The sequence below is a fragment of the Saccostrea cucullata genome, unplaced genomic scaffold (assembly GCF_032062105.1).
Source record: "Saccostrea cucullata isolate Sc308-1 unplaced genomic scaffold, CSIRO_AGI_Scuc_v1 ctg2029, whole genome shotgun sequence".
In the NCBI taxonomy this organism is placed as follows: Eukaryota; Metazoa; Mollusca; class Bivalvia; order Ostreida; family Ostreidae; genus Saccostrea; species Saccostrea cuccullata.
Genome location: NW_026937275.1, coordinates 47,643 through 69,602, shown reverse-complemented (window position 1 = coordinate 69,602; position 21,960 = coordinate 47,643). Strand labels below are relative to the sequence as shown.

General features: G+C 30.6%; 3 protein-coding genes across 6 annotated transcripts; 2 read left to right on the top strand and 1 right to left on the bottom strand.

Annotated features, from left to right (window-relative positions):
* Positions 1–1,451: 1,451 nt before the first annotated feature.
* LOC134247686 (uncharacterized) lies at positions 1,452–7,307 on the bottom strand. 2 transcript variants are annotated; one of them, XM_062730018.1, is made up of 3 exons: positions 7,166–7,307; positions 1,715–2,020; positions 1,452–1,622 (listed from the first exon to the last, which is right to left on the bottom strand). In XM_062730018.1, the coding sequence occupies exons 1-3, from the start codon at positions 7,212–7,214 to the stop codon at positions 1,468–1,470; spliced, it is 510 nt and encodes a 169-aa protein (XP_062586002.1). In that variant the 5' UTR covers positions 7,215–7,307; the 3' UTR covers positions 1,452–1,467. The 2 variants fall into 2 exon arrangements, 1 of the variants encoding a protein (XP_062586002.1); XR_009987912.1 differs by lacking the exon at positions 7,166–7,307 and adding an exon at positions 4,405–4,464 and having other exon boundaries at positions 1,472–1,622.
* An 8,012-nt stretch (positions 7,308–15,319) lies between these two features.
* Positions 15,320–17,176, top strand: LOC134247685 (uncharacterized). 2 transcript variants are annotated; one of them, XM_062730017.1, is made up of 2 exons: positions 15,320–15,387; positions 15,674–17,170. In XM_062730017.1, the coding sequence occupies exons 1-2, from the start codon at positions 15,345–15,347 to the stop codon at positions 16,291–16,293; spliced, it is 663 nt and encodes a 220-aa protein (XP_062586001.1). In that variant the 5' UTR covers positions 15,320–15,344; the 3' UTR covers positions 16,294–17,170. The 2 variants fall into 2 exon arrangements, with proteins under 2 accessions (XP_062586001.1, XP_062586000.1); XM_062730016.1 differs by having other exon boundaries at positions 15,337–15,387; positions 15,665–17,176.
* Positions 17,177–18,771: 1,595 nt separating this feature from the next.
* Positions 18,772–21,679, top strand: LOC134247684 (uncharacterized). Of its 2 annotated transcripts, XM_062730015.1 has the most exons (3): positions 18,772–19,235; positions 19,939–20,008; positions 20,281–21,679. In XM_062730015.1, exons 2-3 carry the CDS (start codon positions 19,966–19,968, stop codon positions 21,600–21,602), a joined length of 1,365 nt encoding a protein of 454 aa, XP_062585999.1. In that variant the 5' UTR covers positions 18,772–19,235; positions 19,939–19,965; the 3' UTR covers positions 21,603–21,679. The 2 variants fall into 2 exon arrangements, with proteins under 2 accessions (XP_062585999.1, XP_062585998.1); XM_062730014.1 differs by lacking the exon at positions 18,772–19,235 and having other exon boundaries at positions 19,581–20,008.
* The last annotated feature ends 281 nt before the right edge of the window (positions 21,680–21,960 follow it).

Below are 21,960 nucleotides of genomic sequence, written 5' to 3'. Positions count from 1 at the left end.
CCTCCTCTGTCTGAAAACCTTCAGGCGGCAATTCCAAACAAACATTTTTTTAAGGATGGCCTTGGTAACGAAATAGTGAAAATACCCTCTGTTTTTATTGTGACATTGAAGGATATGTGTGATTTTTCAAGCTTTATTAACTTTTTTCTTAACAAGTTTATATTATTAATGCATAAAAATATGCTATTTATTTTATTATAATTTATTCAGTTATTTTCTTTAAATTAGAAATACTCTCCTACAAATGAAAGAAATGATGCATTTCCTTTCCTTTTTGGTGTGTGACTGTGATATTAATAAAGACATTAAATAACAATTGCGTGTATTTTGACTGTTTCTGTTTGTCATTTACAAACTTAATATTAATTTAATTAAAATTCATAGATTTACCTGCTGAACTCTTAGGATGTATAAAGATATCGAACATTATTAAAGCTCAAAACGTCCAGAAAAAAACACTAAAAATAGAGGTGGAAAAAGATGATATTGGAGAGTAAGCATCCACTGCCGATCGGTCACACCCGCTGTGTGCTCTTAGAAGATAAGGATATTAAAACGGTGGATATTCAGTGTTTAAATAATGGCCTAACAAAAAGTTTGAAAAACGTCAGTCAGCATTTCACTGAAGGACCATCTCTACACGTTGCAAATTTTTTTTTAGATTTACCACCCAGGAAACGTGTTCATACACAACACAGTATCAGTGAACAGAAATAATTAAATGTTTACTACCATACAGAGAACACACATATAAATAGCATGTTCAATTTATTTATTATCTTAGCCCTCTAACATGTAAAAAAAACTAGAGGTACTGTGAGCAATGAGCTCATTAAATGATACCCCCCGCCTCCAATATGAATAAAATGGCAGTGTCCATGTTTTGCTCTGAAAAATCCAAAATATATGTCAGATCAAAAAGTAAAATAGGAGGTGCACAATGGCAATATGTAATTAAGATTCTGTGAAAGTTTTATTTAATTTCCTTCAGTGGTATGAGAGGAGTTGCGGAAAAGAGATGGGTACCCAAAAGCGTAACAGACGGACGGACGGACGGACACATCTGTTTCATACTTTATGCTTTTTTTAACTGAGTATGATCTAATATATGCAGTTTTATTTTTATTTAAATGTAAAAAGGTTATAGTCTTTCAATCCAAGATAAAGTCTTCCATGAACTTTAATCCCTTTTCTATTTTTATATTAAAGCTTATAAAAATGTTAAGTATAGTAAGTTTTTTTCTTTCACTCATATGGTGACGTCATCTCTCACCCAAGGACTCGTTCTCCAGGTGTACGTCTCGCAGTGGTTTCAAACCCGCGACGTTATGATTATCTCTGAACATCGCTACTCTAGAACAGATGCTCTTACCACTGCACTTGTATCTAATTTAAGTATTTAAGATCTAAAAACATTTTTTTAAAAAATGCTGACCTACCTTGTTCTTTTGTTTGACACTGTGTCACTTATTCTCCTCTGTTCCATGTACAGGTAACGATAAAATCATCTTCTTCCTTCCTCTTTATATGGATTCCGTCTGATGACAAATTGAAGAACTTATGTTGGCAGGTCAAATTTATGTGTTCCTTGTTGTAGGTGGCATCAACCGTAAATTCTGAACCTACTGAAATGAAGTTAATTAAAAAATAAATAAAACAAATATTTATCGTGTTCTTACTAATTCGATCGATCGAAGGATAGAGAGAAACTTACGACATGGTATCATTATAATAGATTTATTGATATGGCTTCCATTATTACACCTGGAATGTATCACCATCTGTTTTCCCGCATGATGTTCCAGATGAAAAGTGAAACTGAATCGAAGAGATTTATTGGTATTCTCATAATTCCCATTAATACACATTTTTCCTTGATTCCAATCGCATTGATCAACATGATTAGGGTCTCCCTCTACAGTAATGGTAATATGTCTGACGTCACAATTATTGTCAGTTACAATGGTTTTTCTTTCATTGTGACAGAATTCTTTTGTTTCTTCGGTTTTTGACAAAATTACTGAAAATTAAAGAGAAATCATTTTCACATTTTTATCAAAATCCATTTCATAAAGACATACTGAAGATATGGTTATATATGTAAACCATATATTAACTGTGATAGATAAAATACTCTTTCAGGGAAATTTTCGCCCCTTTCGTCCTCTTGAGAAATGAGCGAATTTAAAACGGGGCGAATTCAAATAAACAGCATAATTTCTTACGCAGAACTAAGAATGGGCGAATTTAAATTGGGCCAAATTGTTCACAACTGCAAATGGGCGAAAATAACACGGGGCGAAAATAACCCTGCATACTACGTCAATGTTACATGTAATGATTTTATCGTAGGAAACATCATTGTTGATGTGTGTTGAGCAAAAAAAATGTAATCAGGGTATGGTTTATTTATTGAAGTGTTAAGTTCAAGTTCAGTTTATTTCACCCAGAACAACGTATTGGTGCATGAGGTAAGGTGCTTTTATAACATATATACATTATATATAATATATGCAGTCTGGTCAGAGGTACATAAACTTTATAGTAAACATGACAGGAAATTAAAGACGTACAACATACTGAGGGAGATAACTCTTGCAATTTCAATTGAACGTTTGACGTGACATCAAATTTAACGTTGGCAATAAAGCATCATGGTGATGAATACTACGATCCCGATGTATCAATCATAAAAGAAAAATGGGATATGGGGATTGATTTCTGAAAATTTTATTTAAGCCTACATTGCCTAAATTCTCGTTATGTACAATATTGGCTACGCACATGTAACTGTCTATATTTTAATTTGTGCATTCGCGATAATAATATTGGTTAGTTCTTCTTTAATTAAAACAACAACACCAATTAACAAATAAAAACTTTTTACGACATCGATGTCTTTCTCAGAGCCTTACTGATCAAAGAGGAACAACTATCGAATTGTTTTTGATATATAAAAAAAACCAGTAGTCATTATGTATTCTGCATTCATGAATTAACAAACTAGTGTGTACCACAGGGATTCATATGACGAAATATATCTACACTGTAACCAACGCTTTTTTCAAACGCTAATCGTCTTAGCAGCGACGCAAAAAAGGAAAGGGTGGGGGTGGATGGGGGTATTCAAAAATTACCTATAAATCTACATTTAAATACGCTTTAAATATGAGAACTCTGATATATGTAAGTTAATATATTTTTAAACAAAAACAATATTCCAATTTGACCTTTTTTAAAAGTGCTTTTTAGATTCATAGCATATATAGTCATTGACCCAAGTCTGAAAGAGGTGCGGGAACATGATTTAGAGAGAAAGAGGGACGGGGTAATTTTTCGCTATTAAATCAAAACTGTTCGTACAAAAATTATACAAAAAATCATGAAGATTATCTTTACTACATGTGCCAGCAACCTTAAGAAAGTTTTTTTTTTTTTTTTTTTTTTTTTTACCAAATTTTAACTTAACAACAGGTTTTTTCACACACAAAAAAAAAACTGAAATTGAAAAATAAACAATTTTTAAGGCTTAGATAATTCATGGTTTATCAGTTTAATAAAAGGTCTTTAATATGTATATAAAAAAAGATGACTTTTTTTTTGTGCTAAATGGTGAAAAGAATATGTCAATAAAATTTGAAAATTATAGCTAACCTGGTTTTTTGAAAATAAATGTTTTAGTTTGTTTTAGTTTGTTGATTAAAATTGAAAAGTTTCTCTCCTCGTCAACAACTAAAAGGGATGGGGTATATTGGGAATTTCCTGTCAAAAAAACCACAAAATGTGCATTTATACAGTAGTTATAGCAATGTAGCAAATATTCAATTATAAAAATATTGAAAATTAAACGAGAGGAATATTTAGTGGGGTGTGCATTGTACATCCATGAGGGAAAAAAATAACAGTTGGGAAAACAGACATGTTAAATGTTGAGAGAGAGAGAGAGAGAGAGACCCAATATAGTTAAAATTGCTCGACGATTATCGACAGTTTTCAAATTATCAGGGTCGGAAAACATGAACATCTTATTATTGGACCTTGATCTAGAATGTACGAAAAATATTATTCATTTTAAACCTATAGTAATTCATGAGATACTATTTTCTTCATCAAAGAGAGATCTCGAGAGATACACGCTGGGATCATAAGAGAGAGAGAGAGAGAGAGAGAGAGAGAGAGAGAGATCCTTTTGATAAACATGCAGACATTACATTCATGCACGAGAGCAGATTTCTCTTTTTTTATTTTATTGAAAACAACCAGATTTTACCTGAATCATTATAGTTCGTGTATACTTTAGTTATAAGAAAAAGAAATCGTTTTTAAATATCATTTGTAAAAAGTACAATATGGCGTCTGATTAAAATCTGGTTGTTTTCAATAAAATAAAGAAAAAACTTATACCTGGTATAAAAATCCAAATATGTGACACAATAATCCGTAGTTGTGAGTGAATGATGTTTTCTCACAATGTTTTATACAAAAGTTATGAAGAGTTCTGTGTTACATATCTTGACTGTATCAGTAGCTTTTTTAAAGTTTCTATTTATATTTTTATATCTATATATATATATATAACTTTAAATATTAAACTGGGTAATACATCACATATAACATTAAGTTGTGTATTGAAATGAAGAACAATTATAATGGAGGCTTGAAAATTAATTTACTGTTCTTTCTTGATGGTATCACGTATTAAAAAAACTATGTCATCCTTCATTTCTATCTTGTATAATTTACAAAATGTAGTTTATTTAGACTCGTTCAGAATCACTGCACTTTAAGGCCATTCTTCACATTCTCAATCATATTAATCAGGCAGTGCCATATGCCCTCATTGAAAACATTTGTATTAAACTGATCTAATGAAAAAAAAACATCTTACTACTCAGACTAAAAACTTCGCCACTCTATATTTTTTTTTCATGATATTTAAAAAGGATTGTTTTTCCAAATACACCTCATTTAAATATACTCATATATGCAATGATAGATTCATTATTTAATAATTAAAATATCAATATTATGTAATAGAATTAATTTTTCTAGCTTAGACATTTGATGTAGAATGGAAGACATTTTAATCTTCAACTAAAATAAATTGTGAATGGGTCACAGATTTACATAACGAAAAAATATTTTTCTGTCTGATAAAAATCCCGGTCATAAGAAGACGACAATATCTGATTTACTGATAGTGTGGTTATCTAAGACAGCTTTAAATCTACACAATTAACAAGGATTAAAGACAAGTCTACCAGGTGCCATTTAAGGGTAGCATGTCATGGCATTTAAATATAAAAGTATAAATTATTAATGGTATTAAATTACAAATGTACGTGACAAACAAATTCAATGCGTTAAATATACAGCATGAATATGATCTAAAAATTCATTCTAAACTTAAGAGATTAAAAACTTGCCGAATACAAATGAATAAAAAAAAATCCGTAATACACTGTAAATGTTTTTACAGCATGTTTGATATTTATTAACACCGGAATTTAGACTTATCATTTTCAAATTTCTAAATTAATTTTAGGAAGGAGTACTGCATGAAGGAAATATCAATTCTATGGAATTTTTAGTGAGGGTGTTTAATTAGATATCATTAACAACTAATTCCGCCCTTGATGGAACTTATTATATCTTTATGTACTTTAAAATCGCTACATTTACTTATCGCCTTACCCAAATATTGTCTTCAAGAGAAATTGCTTGCACGGCGTCAGGATTTTTTTTAAATCTATTTGTCCGGTATTTGATGCCAATATACATCTGCATGCTTAAAACAATTCAATCTAAACTTTGTACACATGGCACCATTTCTTCGAAAGATAACACAACCCCTATCTGTCTCTGCTTTTACTTTAATACTGGCCATGTGTTTTTATAATCAGTTACTAATCAGCATTAGGTTAAAAGAGCAGTGCCCTCTCTCAGTTAAATAGCATTAAAAGTTAAAAAGAATGGATGTATAGGAAATTTCATAACATTTACAAAAATAATTGACACAATCATGGAAAGCTGGAACCCAATTTTTTTTTGTAACTTTAAAATAAATATAAACATCCACTTACTAGTAACTAAGATTATAAGAAAGTGTTCTGTTATATATTAGTATACTCTTTTTTAATTCATAAATAAGATTTGTGTTATATATTACTAAACTCCTTATTTAAATTCATAAATAACATGAAAAATTTTACTATGACACTTGGAAATGCACTTGATAAATCTCATAAGAAGGGCACCGCAACATGCGCAAGCGCAGCATCTCCTCGCAATAAAAGATCATATCTATAAATCATAGCAGCATTGGACATCGATCCCGATCTAAATTTAACATCAGTTCCATTTGACGGGTTTGCACTGAACAATCTTGCTCACACACAAACGAAATATGATACGAATTATGATATTTATTGATATTTTAATAAAGAAATTAACCGAGAGAGCATTTAGAATTTTCGTGATGAAGAATGATTATAAAATATACCTCAAATATTAACAAATTTTCATTTTTTTTTATAAAGTACAACATAATATGACTGAAACTTAGGATTTATACAAAAAAAGAAAAATGTTTGAGAAATTATTAAATTACCATGTTTTGAATTTTAAAAGCATATATAATTTTTTTTTCTTTTTAAAAATTCTTATTATCCCTTCTTTCAAACGTTTAGGCTATCATAACATCAAAAACATATTTATAGGACGTTTATCTAACTTTCAGTTGAAAATACGTTTTGAAAACAGTTATATGAAATTGTAATTAAATTTTTCGACCTGTAATTTCTTAATATTGATTTTTTTTTAAAGAAAAAAATGCTTTAAAACAGTGCATCCGCTTCCTTTTATTAAGATGCAGGAAATATTGGACCCCTTCAAAATGGATATTAATATTTGTCTAATGCAGCATTTAATTTACTTTAAAAGTTGCATGGTCAGTCAAAAAAGATGAAACTTCTAATTCATTTATAAGTTTAGTCCTTTGACGTTCGAGCGATATACCGGTTATAATGTTTAAGCAGTCATCTAATGCATTTATTTAAAACTTATTTGATTGAATAATTACAATTTATCTTTCCTTAATTTTTCTGCGAATTTTTTGCTAACACATTATCTATCTCCCCAACAAAAATGATATAAAAAGAATCACCTTGATAAAATACACTCAGAGAAATCACTTTATAGATCCACCAATCCATTATCACAGATATGTTGAAGGTGTTGACCGAATCTTAAACGCAAGTCTATAATTTCTTACTCATTAAATATTAACATTTCAAGTTGGCTCTACGGGTATCAGAGCTTGAAGTATTATTCCGACAGGATACCTGCATAAAATACCTTGTACATTTAAATTTGTAGAATGGGAATTTTATAACGCCACTTTATAGGACAGTGAGGACACAGGCACTTGTTTCGTTTTCAGGACACCCCCAACTCGTATATATGAAACAAGGGACTGTGAGTCAGGACCCTTAATGATTGCCGAGGTTTTATTTAAGTTCCACTCTAAATCAATTGATATACCAGTTCAGAAACCTTTTGCTCTGTAGTATAAAATTACGCGATATACAGTTATCCATTGAACTTCCACATAGCATCGTCCAAACTTTTGTTATCTGTAAAGAAATCTGTAAATCTGTAAAATTGTTTGTAGTATTACACTGAAAAACTCCATATCCCAGAAGGATTAACATTTAAAAAGTGTTAATGATTAGGATCTTTTATACAAGTATGCTTGCAGGAAAAGCATTCCTTACTGCTCAATGACCTAAAGTGTTGATTATAGGTTAAAATGTAGGTAACTCTCCAACGGCAAGTAGCGGCGTCTCAAAATCATTAAGACATTTTCGGAGGGTTTGGTAAAAAAAAAATAAAAGCGAGGAAAATTTTAATTTATACAGGATGAGTCTTACATGTATTCATGTGTGCCTGTTATTCTCTGCAAATTATCTTATTCCCTCTGAAAACTACAACCTGTTTATTTTGGCTTGTGTTTTTTTTTTGCGTAATGAGCCAACGATACAATTCTTTTTAAATGGAAACCTAGGCAATCATAAATTATATGTAATCTATCTGTATTCAGGAACGACTACTTCAAAGACGTTTGTGTTGAGGGAAAACTTAAGAGGCAATCCACCGAAAAACCAGGCAGCATTGCATTAATAGGCGGCACATCGAATGTCAGGAATATTTGATATTTTATTTAAAACAGTATCAATTTAATCCAAAAGGAATAATGTAATTGAAGATTTGTTTGAAAATTGCTTATTTAGTAAAATATCCTTGTGTTTTGTGTTTTTGAATTCCACTATATAAACCATTAAATGTAGGTCAGAAACAAGAACTGTAATTTCTAATACATTTTTACCAGGACTATAATTCAAACTTAACTAAATCTAGAAATATTTCATCTTTTTGTTTAAAAAATAAAATCGGTGGGAAAAGCACTTTTGAAAGTAGTTTTCTGGCAAAATATATAGTTGTTTTTATTACATTTTGCGATGCAAGAGTTACATGTTTCTCCCGTGAATTCGGTTAATCTGCTTAATACCTTTTTATTGGAATCCTAGTGAAATATTAAGAATCGATACACTAAAGAAAATTATTAAACCAAAAATTACTAATTTATTTTCAAAATCTAATTCATTTTCGCCTCCAAACGTAATATTTAGATTGAAATTTGGCTCTATTTTTCAGGTTGAATCCACGTTTCCATTGATGTACATGTATCAGTGACGCTTGCGATTTTCAGAATGCTGACGGAAATGAAATGCATATATGATGGTAAATTAGGACCCTATACATTAATACATAGAATTAAGATAAAGATGTTATACAATGTTATTCACTTTAAACGTGCTCCTAATAAACAAAATTCAGGAAAAATAAGATGAAGCCTTGAGAATGCTTCAGATTTCAATGCTTCTGATTCATGTAACATGTAAATACATGTGTGCACGGAGTGTATTTAGGAATTAAAATGAACCAAGTCACGAGTTTTTTGTGGAATTTAAATAGTTTGACCTTTGAATGAAATTAATGCACTACTAAACAATCACGTTACAAGCTAGTAAACGGAAAAACAATTCGATCTTTAAGTAGACGACTGTACAATACTACTTGTTTATGCAAATTATTCAGTGATCTTAAGAGAAAAAATTATATTTAACATTGAAGGACGAAGGTTTCACTTAACCGTAAATACGTTTCCTCAAGATTTAAATTGAATTGTACTTTCAATATTATGTAACGTGTCAGACAACTTTACTGTACATCAAATAAACCTACTATTTATACACGGCAGCATGTTTAAAGGCTGCCAGTTTTTCGTTGAGTACACTACATGTAACATCATTATAATTTATAAAGACTAAGATTCTGAATGTTAATGTTAATGCGTACTTAATTGATAAACATGGTTAATTCTTAAATTTATCCAAATAATTTGGTATAAGTATATCTGATTTTATCTTGAATCTAAAGTGAAAAAAGAATTATAGCTAAAATTATTCTGCACATAAACGATAATATAGTTTATGTATAATTACCAATGCATATTCATTTTGACATAATAACTAATTTGTAGAACTTTTTGTTCATTAACATTTTCGTTTACTGTCGAGAACCCAACTCACAGTTATTGTAATATCGCAGAATTTCAAGAAACCTCCTTCACTCTCTATTCTCATAAACGACAAGACATCTAGGTATGTTGCACTTTGCCACTAATGTGACTTTAATTATAGAAAATACTTGTAATTAATTATGTAATAATTGATCATGTGATCCATAAAATTATAAATAAACAACTTATTTACTATTATTATTTATTATTATCAACAATTTACAACAAAATGAAACCGAATTATGAACATGATTAATATGTAAATCCTGATTGCATAATATATAATAATGGCGTAAATGATTACATATATATATCAAACATTCTTGTGGTCTGAAACCGCTATGTACTTGATTAGATTTATACGTTAAATCAATCTGAATCAAGTTCAGACCCCAACTTCTCTTTCGTTTGAAACTTTCACCCTCCCTCCCTCCCTAATGATGTCAGATAATGGTTAAATGATTTTAATTGGCAAAATGCAAGTGTGTGTGTTTCTTTCCTACTAGTTGTAAATAATCCATGGTTTCCTTTTTGTTTTTGAAGATTCTTCAGTTTGCATTATTTTGATTTGTTTTTCTGCCGTATTTGTATTGTATTTTTTCAGAGCGTTTGCGTAGCTGACTTCAAGTTTATGGAAGAAAACTTGCCTTTGCATTATTAGGGATGCGATTACAAGGCATTATGTTGATGCCTCGGCTCCCTCATTTCAGCGGCCGTGGCCTATTCAGCCAAATAAAAAAGTTTCTAAATTTTTCTTTGCTTTTTCATTGAATGCTACAAGGTAATGAGCGCATTGGGCAATCCCTGTTATTTTCAAGTGTTTTATTTATCTTTGATAATGACTTTTAACCACGAATTCATTCAAATTATTTATTATGTAAAAGTCAATCTTTGAAAACTAAAATTTTTTATACCAGTAGCCCTCCCTCCCACCCCACCCCACCCCAAAAAAAATAAATAAAGACAGAGATTTTTAAGGAAAAAATGACATTATTTTCTTATGAATTTTGTAGCGGAATGTTTTTAACACATGAAATAAAGATAAAGTCTTTTTTAAAAAATGATATATATTTTGTGTTCATGAATAAAGATAATTTTAATTACCAGAACAGATTGCTTTTTGGTAGTGAAACATTTAGATATTTCACATTGCCTTGTGTAATAATTATTAAGAAATCCAGATACACTTATAATAAAACAATTAACGCATGTAATAATTATTTTTTTTTAAAAAAAATCATAGACGGTAATGATAAAACCTGTCTTGTTTTAGTATTTCTGTAAAAGATTTTTTAATTTTTAAGAATAAATAATAATTAGACACCGGGAGCAAGCCCCTTTGGCTATTAGCTAACTTTGTTCTAAGTGCCCGAGTTTATGCATGTTGACAAGAATGTTATATAAAAATGACGTTCGAGACAAAATTATGAGTTGAAATAGATTTTGAAAAATAATATTGAAACAGCTTAAAAGTTAAGTTCAAAGATTCTATATAAGATGTGTAAAAGTGGTTTAATGACCATTAAGCCACCATTAAGCTCGGCTTAATGGTAGCTAAATGAAGTTTGGACATTAAGCACCTATAATTTGCAACTAAATGGTGGCTCAATGGTGTGTTAAAGGAATTAAATTCTTTTAGCCACCATTAAGTTACCATTAAGCTACCATTTAGCGATTGCTTCTTTGGTCCTGTGCTACCTCGTGAACTTTATGGGTTTTATTCTCTCTTCATCTTTTTGTATCTTTAAAGTTTTTTTCGGAAATCAATCATTGTTCAATTTCTTCTCTCTTCACCTTGGAAATTGATCCTACACCTAATGTTTTTAGAATTTCATTTTCACTCTGATCTAGATTTCTTTTGTTTAAACGCATTTTTAAGTTCCCTAAAAGATCGTTATCTCAGCAACCTGGGATAACTTGCAATACGCCCATTATGTATACGTAGTAGATAGACCCTCATTTCCAATTTTCGTTGATGGTCCCTAACATACTCGACAAACTAGACAGTGGTTCCTTACATTATTTCTTTGTAAATAAAATTGTCAAAAATACAGTAAAACTCGTTTAAAACGAAGTCTCTGGGGCGTATGAAATTACTTCGCTATAACCGCAAAGCGATTTATCCATATAAGGAATTCATTAAATTCATATATCTGGGAAATCAAGAGTACTTCGCTATATCCATGAATTCGCAATTTATGTCTTTGCACTTAACGAGTTTCACTATATTTGAAAGAGTCTAAATACAGAAGACCCCAGGACCACCGAGGTCAGACACAAACATAACCGTAAAAGAAAAGATGCAAATTGGGAAAATAAATAAAATAAATGCACAAAATGCTAAGTACTTGCATTTTATCTCAGTACGATGACATTAAGATTTCAGCTTAGAACATAATAAAAACAATTTTATATTCGTTTTGTATCTAAATTGGAGAAAAAAATAATACAACTTATAGGAAGAAAACTTTTGTCAAAGAAAAGTTAAAATATTAAATGATAACATGTGTATTTTTACAATTTGTTTATATTTATTTAAGAAAAAAAACAAAGAAGTCAGATTCTCAATTATCTAAAAGGAATATGAACAATATTCGTAGTATAATTATAATACAAGATTAGGTTTATAAGTGAAAGAAATAATCCCAATTTAAAGCAGAATGTACATACACATTGATAAATCATATTAAAGTAATATAAGCAATAATTTTTTTAAAATGTAAACACATTCAATTCTTCAAAAAAAAGTCACATCGCTACATTTGGAAGAGTGTTTATCCTTAACAATGTTCCTTTTTGAAGCTTGTTGAGTGGTATTTGTTGTAGGGAATATTGATAAGACAGGAGAGATCCCGAATAGTCTCCACAGATTTGTTGACAGATTCCGAGTATTAGCCACGAAATATCTCTGAGGAAAGGAGGTACATAAACATCGTCATCATAGAGCAGCAGAGTCTGTAGATCCTGTAGAGATTGTTTTGACCTGCCTGTGTCACCCAGTCTGTAGTGATTCAGTATAAACAACATGTGTAACATCACTAGTGGTGGAATTTGTAATAAAAGTATGTCATGCTTCTTACTAATCTCCTGTTCTAACACAAGTTCATGAACTCAATGTAATTGTACACACAATTAAGCTTAATATCTCTCACTACAGCTCTCCTCATCTTAGCACCCAGTGTATTCCTTTCCATGTAATGTCTGTACATATCTACATTTACATGATTATCATACATAATATACGGCAATGACATTCTCTCCTGTGCTCTGTGTATACAAATGAGTGAGTTATCATATCTACGTGTTCTGTAAATGTACAGAGCAATGAATAGAATGTCAGATAAATATCCTAACTTACAAGACTGTTTTAGCAATTTACATATTTTTGCCTTATAGAAAACCTTATTCCGAGTTTTATTTTGATGCATACAACGATCTAAGTACATGGCAGTATTCCGTAACACCTCTGATGTGATACGTTGTAAAGACACTGTCTCATACGATGTAAGCCTTTTCCTTGTAATACTTTCTATTTGTCTCATGTAAACTGCAATATCAGTACAATTAATTTTTTGATGAAAAATAGTTAATTCTCTAAATAGGTTTATATCCAATTCAGTGGTCGTTATTATACTGTTCTCGTGTGTACGGATTCTAAGTGTTCTGTTTAATATAGCAGTACTGAGGAAAGGTCGGATTGTTTCAATTGATAGTAGACAAGATATTGCTTTGCTATATAAATCAAACAATTGACTGAATAATGAGGTTTGTTCAGAACCAATGACGTTCACTTAAACATGTTGTTTTGTGGAATAAAAAGTTTGGACATTCCCGTGTATGTACCATGCATATCAATTATTTAAAACTTTCCCAGAAACAAGTCAATAGGTTCTCAGGCGTCCAAAACAAGAAAATATTGGTCTATGACCCAAAATACAATAGTTTTTATAAAGTATGAGCAGAGAATTAGGTTAAAAATTAATTATATCTTTAAGAAAAATTTTGAAGAGACCATAACACAAAAACTGACTCTGATTCATCGAATAAACGAGATTTTGTTCAGCTCGAGAGAATGATATTCTCCATTCGAGTTCATTTTCAGGTGTGTTTCCGATCGGAACAACATGACTTCCTCCACTCAATATCTCTGATACAACATCCTGATCTGGCCAGCCCTGTTTATGACATTTCTGTATCCATGGTAGTGCTGATGTAGGCCAGTGATTTGAATGAAAACAAAACGCATTGTCAGTCTCTAAATCTAAATCTAAATAAATAGGAAGAACAAGGTCCATGTGGGACATCAGTAGGATCATCCAAGGTTTTTAAGAATTGCAAATAGTTTTCCCTGAAAAATGTATTTAAAATATATACATTGTTATTCGTTACTACACAGGAGGAGATGGTGTCTGAATTATTCGAAGGACTCATCAGATTATTGAAAGCTTTCAACATCTTACCAGTTATGCACATACATATTTTTGAATGTAACATAGGCATCAGCACCGGAATGTTTGGCTAAAATATACATAATGTAGGCTTTGAAAATTGGGCTTACCTTGGTAGTTCAACTTTCAATTTGCTACCGATGGCTATGTATATGTACATGTACGAGAAAAAAATACAGAGTTATATATAAAAAATATACTACATTGCATCTCAAATAAGAATACCCTAACATCAGTCTGTTTATATAAAAAATGCGCGGTATAAATACTTGTAAACGAAAAAATACGATTACTAACAGTTGGATGAGGGGGTTTATATTTGTCCTAAGGCACTACAGGTTGAGATAATAAAACGTTATTAAATGTTAAACAATCTAGGTAAATAATTTATCATCAGATATAGCTTATTTTTTAGATATGATATCTTAAACTTTAGTTTCAAAATTTGATATTTTTGTGTTTCTATTCATATGGAGTTCTTCTTTTAAAGGAGAAAGATATAGTGTCAAATTGGCCTCGACAACTCATCCCATTTAAAAGAAAAAACACTGAGATGGAAACCAAATTAAAGTGTGTCAAAATGACAAACATTGAACCAGCACTTCTAGACATTCTGTAAAAATAAAAAAGAAGATGTAAAAATAGTCAAAACATGCTTATAAGAAATTAATGAAAACACATATCACGGGTATTTTATGCTATCTTACAATACAAATACAAGAAAAACCATTTAATGTTTTCGAAAAGATAAATATTTTCTGAAAAATATACTTCCTGTTTTATCATTTACTTTCATTTTATTTTCTTTGTAACTGAATATGCCCTATAAAACAGATGTATGTCAGATAAAACTTCTATCATTACTACAGGCTCTGTATTCAAAACAGGTAATCTCTCTCTCTCTCTCTCTCTCTCTCTCTCTCTCTCTCTCCAGTATTTCACTGATAAAAATATATTCTACTTTTCAACAGTAAAAAAAATAGTACAAGAATGAAAAGCAAACGTATTACCGGAAGAAGTCGACAAAATAATAATGAAACAGATAGAGCCTAGTTTTAATAATAATATTTTTTTCGTTAATTAAAAGCAACGTTTTGACCAAATGGCATGACATTTAGTCTAATACTTTAAGATAAAGCAGAAAGAGATATGAAACATGTATTTTGAAAACAATGAAATTGTGACATTATATTCGGAAGGAAAAAAATTGTAATTCTTTGTTTTTTTTATATTTTTTTTCAGGAACAACAAAAATGGATTCTGTTGCTCTTAAAACAATGGAGAACCAAATCAAAGGTATGAATTTTAAAGCAATCCTTTAACCTTTGTTTAATTTTTGAATCCAAAAGGATTTTCCAACAACAAAGGGCAATAGGTCTTTTATTCATTACAATTGATTTGAATTTAAATATTAGTGTTTTATGTGTTTAAATCCTCTTATTCCAATCTTATTATTTATGTTTCGAAAACAATTCTGCAATAATACTCAATTATATTGTGATTTAATCTGCAATATATTTGGATTGAAATTATGCAAATCTTATTTATATTCTTTTTTACCAAAATGGTTCAGATGATGAAGATGATGAAGATTTAGTCTTAGAAAAAAGACATCTTAGGCGTCAAAACAAAACAGATCAACTTAATGATACACTAAAAATAGCTTGTGACGTTCATTCACCTGATTGCTTATCCGAAAAACTTTTTAGAGGACAACCGTCGTCCGATGACTCAGCATTAAATAAATTGGAAAATTTCTCTGATAAACAAAAGGCAGATTTATCCCATCACAAAGTATCGGAAATCGGGTCGCTGAGCCTCGAAGAGGAAAATGGTTTCAGTCAGGATCCAGAAGGAACTTCTAGTCAACCATCTCAAGACTGTAGGGAAACGGACATCATACATGCTGACTCGATTTTCGATGATAATACATCCCTTCCCATTCAATTGTTTAAATCGGGATTTGAAAATTCCAGTTTAACTGAAAAATCAAAACTCCAAAAATTTGAAACTGAAACAATCACAAAAGAATTTACAGCTACGTTTATGCTCTTGAAGATACCGATACAATCAATAAGGCATATTCAACTACAGATCCATTACAATCACCAATATATCCAACAAAAGAAGTTAAAAATAACTCAAAACAATTCAGCCAATTATCGTTTTTGGAAGAAGATTCCAGCTCAGTTGAATCCATAACAGAGACTTCATCAGCAACTTTACGAATGCATGAAGAGGATGACTATGGATTGACCCTATTAGACGTGGGTCATGCTCGGAGACGCCACGAAGAGTCCATCTCGTCAGAGTTAAGTGATAGCGACATCGAGGCTTTACTTAATTACAGAGGAGGCTTTTCGAACGAAGTAGATATATACAGACATAGATCAACTTTGTTTGTGGATGATGTATTCATAAGAGAAGTTCGTCCAGCAATTTATAGTGAAGATCAATTAAGATTATTCATATTGGATTTCTTTTGTTGTTTGTTTATTTCTTCACTTATATTTTTCTTTCCTTCCTTTCTTTTCTTTTCATTCGTCCTTTTCAACCTTTTTTCTTTTACTTACCCCTTTGTCAAATAATCGATACGTGTAATTGATTAGGAGAATCAAATTTAATCAAATTCATAATACACTAAAATACAAATCTCATTCAATCTTGACTGAGTTCAATCAGAGTGACTCTGTTATACACATACATTGTATATATGAATGCATAAGACTCTTGTATTTACGAAAAAATAATATAGTTTTTTTTTGCTAAGAAAAATTATTGCAAATTTGATCATGAAAATTATTTGAACAAGATTATGGTCTTTTAATTTTTTAATAAATATCGCATATTCCTTTCTTTTCACTGTTTTTTTTATTTTGAACATAAAATATTAGAAGCCTTTGTTGTGACTGTAGCTCTACTGCTTTGTACTTGTAAAAAAGAGAGAGAAAATAGCAATTGCATTTAGAACTTTGCAACAGTAATAAAAAGAATAATGATCCATGATTAAGTCTCTTTTTTCGGCACGATTGCAATGCATGTAAGACTACATAATTATGTATGAGTAGCCTTTTAAATGAATTTTACAGAAATTACAATATGAGTACCATAGCCACATAATTCATCAAAATATTAAAAAAATAAGTAAAAAATAAAATAAATAATCATGTATCTACATGTAGTCTTCTTGCCGAGCTATATTGAAATCAGACTTAAAATGTACAAGGAGTTGCATTTTAATAGTATTTCGAATAATTATTTTGAGTTTCCACAGCAAGACCCTTCAACAAAATCAAAACTCCATTAATAAATATGTATCTTTTAATAGTCTTCTTGTGTGCTACATGTAACTTATGTTGAACTAACACTAAAACTGCAAGAGGAATAGCATTTTAAAAGAATTTCAAAGACATCTCTGTATCTAGTAGCCATGGCAACACCGTTCATCAAAATCAAAAACCAATTTTAAAAATTATGTATCTCAGTGTACTTTAGTTACATGTGTAATCAAAGCTGAACATAAATATAAAGTAAATGTCACTACTTCAATTCCTTGGTTCAAATGTATACATATTACAGCAAAACTCGTTTAGTACGAACACGGATATTGCGAATTTACGGTTATAACGACACTCCACATAATTTAATGACTTGCTTATACGGTTATAACCTCTAGATAATACATTTGTAATCAAAGTTGAACATTAATATAAAGTAAATATCACTTTTACAGTTCCTTGGTTCAAATATATACAGACACACTACGCTTAATTACAAAAATGATACACAAAATTGTCCACAATTGAAATGGACCATAACAATTGAATTGTATTAATATACTTGATTTTTTTTTCCTCAAGGGCAGAGTTTCTATTGTATTTTCTTACTTTGATTTATTGATTAATGGTTGCTTTACATTGTTTTTTCTTTATTCTGCCATAGATCTTCACCTTATCACGTATCCAAGACATCTGTATGAGTTTTCAATTAATATTGATTCATCAGTATTTATCATATTCGAGGGAAATGATACCTTCAATCATTTCTATTTTACCACCTTCCTTGAATAGTAACCACTACTTTTTATTCCCTCCCACGGAATTAGGGTTATAGTTATGCAATGTGTCTGTGCATGGGTGAACGATTTCACGCAGTGCGAAAAACGTCACCAGATTCATATGTGCTTCAATTTAATATTTTAGAATCTTAAATTTATTTGCACAAATAATGTTTTCTCTGGAGTAAAAAAGAGACAACAAACAATAGTGATGAAAATTATGTACATTCTATAAATTTCGAATTTGGCATTAAGGGTCATCTCTGACCTGCAGAGAATTATTAAAGTTTAAAGCATCTGAGGTCTTGAATTTTTTCTCCTCTATATTGTAATGTATTTTCAAATTTTCACATATTTTTCCCTCGCATGTCCAATATATCTCCCCCATAAAACAAGGAATTTTCCCCCAACAACGAAAATTTGACAGCCCCCCTCCCGAATTTATATACAGATTTTACATTGTATACGCATCATGACATTCTTCATATTGTTTTAAAAATAAAACTCTGAGATTTCCTTAATAACATTTCCTTCCAAATGAGCTTCATTTTTTCCACTGTATTGTAGAGGAGATAAATTGCTCTATAATATTGAAAATGGTTACCTCTCCTAAGGCAGTACATATAAATAAGATTCGGTTATTCAAAGTTAATGATTCTCCAGGAGACGTTTTCCTAAAAGTACGATAAATAGTCTACTAAATCATGTAAATTGAATTCTATTAATAGGTATGAAAAATCCCAAAGTTATATTTAAATCACCAAAGATTTTTAAAAGGCTATCCTACTAAAATAAGTTACACATAATGTACATTTTGCTTCCTCCTGGGTCGAATTTCAGAGCTTAACAATACTTCTTACGTCACGCATTCGAATAAGTATTTTTTTAAAAATGCCCATTTTATTAATTCAAATGCAAGCTATTCATAATGGTGTCCTTTAAACACTGTGTACTTTCCGAAATCAGTTTCCTGTTTTTTAATATGTACTTTCACTTCAATTTCTTTGTAACTGAAATCATCCCTTAAAAACATTTGTTTATCAGATATTACTATGTAAAATAAAAAGAGACCACGTCCTCTTTACAGGTAAGTACTCAATCACCATTTCTGAAAACTTATTACAAATTATAGAAAGATGATGTAAATTAATTGAGAAAAAAATGATACACATGTATAGTAAATTTATGTTTTTTAAATCAATACTTCAGCTTATTGTTTTAATGATATGAGTGACCAAGTACTCATTTAAAACTTTTTAAGAATAAAACTTTTTTTTTTTACTCTTGGATATAATTTGTTTTCATCTTCAGAAAGGCAGTGATGATTTGAATTGTATTTGATAATACACCGATGTGTATAAATGAATTGTCACCAACGTCAATTTCGGTTTATTGAAATAAATATCAGAGGACATACCGTATAGCAGGAAATCTAACTTTTTTATATTATACTATTGCTTATCAATACAAAAACATTAAATTAAAGATAACTTTCATTTGGTATTGGTGTTTATTCAAATTCATACGTAACGAAAAGAAAGGTACTGTAATTCAACCTAAATATTGCTTTCCTCTATTTTGCGAAGCCATAGAACTAAGTAGCCGTCAAATAAATATATGTAAATATTATAAACATAACTTGCTAATTACTATAAAACACCAAAATAAATATTAAACGCCAAATTTTACAATTTTTTTTAACTTATCATAGATACAAAATATCCTGCTTTCACAACATATAACCATATTATTTTAATCCTCTTAGTATTTGTTTTATTCAAATGTTTCAGATAACATATACATGTATAAGACTCAATATGGATTTTGAACCTAGACAATCGGCGGTGAACAAACGCAAACGTATGTATGTTAATATAAAATATAGCACAGCGGTAGTAATGTTTGGAAAATATGAATTATATTATTAAATACTCTAAAAATTTTTTCATGCCAGGATTAATAAAATTAAACATTTGTATTGTTTGTATAGACTGAATGCATTTATCCGATCTTTAATTGTATTGTTATTTAATTTTTAAAACACATCAAATGTCTACGTGTTAAACAGTGTATTATTCTCTTTCAGAACTTTAAATGTCTATAAATATTTGTATAAATGATTTAAACAACAGGGTCAGGCGAGGAGGAAAGTGAATTTGAAGAAAAGAAACAGAAGCTTCAATCTGACACAGATCTGAATGGTTCACTACAACCTTCAATTTATCATGGTAAAGAAATTCTTCTCGAACAGCAAGAATTCAAAATCCAGCCAATAAAAATCGAGTCTGAAAATGATGATCAACAAGAAAGAGGAAATAAGAACAATTTGGATTCCGATTGTTTTAGAGAAAGGGGCGAGTTTGTTGCCTACACCATTCACAGAAAAGAAATATTATCTATTCCTGTGGAAATATTATCCTTTGGATCCGAAACTACTTCTTCGACAAACTTGACAGATGTCAAAGAAGACAAAGATGGAAATTGCATTGAACATGCAGAGGGTTCCAAAAAGATTTACATACCTATTGAAGTAAGAAGCACTAACAACTTCGAGAGTGAAAATAAAAGTCAAGCACAATCGCTGAAATATAAAGAAAAGCAGTTTGGAAATCTCTCAAAGGAATCAATCCCAATTTTCTTAAATGAGGATTCAAACGCTTTTGACTCCAAAACTGAGGGTACAACTTCACTACAACTACATCTACCAGAAAACAAAGAAGATGAAGACTTAAATCATCAAGGAGAGGCCAGTCAAGTATCTGAATGCGATGAAAGGTCTTTGGATTCCGGAATACTGGGCGAGAGCGAGTCTTTAAAAAATTACGACATTTACATTGAAAAAGATGACGATACAAACGTAAGCGAGCCAACGTTGATTGTGAAAGAAAAAGTTATCGAAGAAAAGGGACCAACTTCTCCAAGTCACAATCAGACAGGAGGTAGCGATGACGTCATTGGGTCTTTAGAGGAAAATGATGACGACACTAAAAACAGGAATGACCCTGATGATAAGAAAGAATCCGAAAATTATTTGTACAGGTTACTCCGACCTGCAGAGACTTATATCACTGGAATCTTTCCCAAAAATATTCATTCAAGTACAAGCCTTGAAGACCATGTTAGTAGTGGGTCTAGTTGCAGTGTAGCGTCAAAGTTCATCTCCTGTTCTAAGTCACTATACAAGATCAAAGAGTTTGCTAGATTGATTCGGAAAAGCTGGCGCCACGAGCTAAGGTACATTGTCCGGATTGACCGCAGCCTCATGGGAACCGATGTAGAGGAAATAGATCTCACTGACACAAGCATCCGAGAAACACACCTCACCAGTGACAGATCAAGAAGAAACTCCTTAAGATTTGAAGAGATTATATTGGTTCCGACAGAATGCATACCTCCTGCAAGCGTTAAGACGATCGGTCATGTGCAGAATGGCTTTTTTCATTTTGATGAATAAAAATCCAACAGATATTCTCGATATCAAAAAAAAGTTAATACGAAATTTTGAAAAAGCCTTCTATTTTTAATGTTATATGTAATGTGATAATATGATCTGAAACGAAATGTGTGTTTGTGATATTTTTAAGCTTTAAAATTGTTTTCTTTATTTCACAAGTTTCTTAATGCAAACAAACATGTTATTTATTTATTTTTAGAAATATTTTCCTGCATAAAAAATAATTGATGCATTTCTTTACTATTTGGTGTGTGACTGTGATGTTATTGAAGTATTAAAATAAAAATTGCTTGTATTTTGACTTTGTTTCTGTTTGTCACTGACGACTGGCTTTACTGGTCGCTCCAAATTCTTGCTT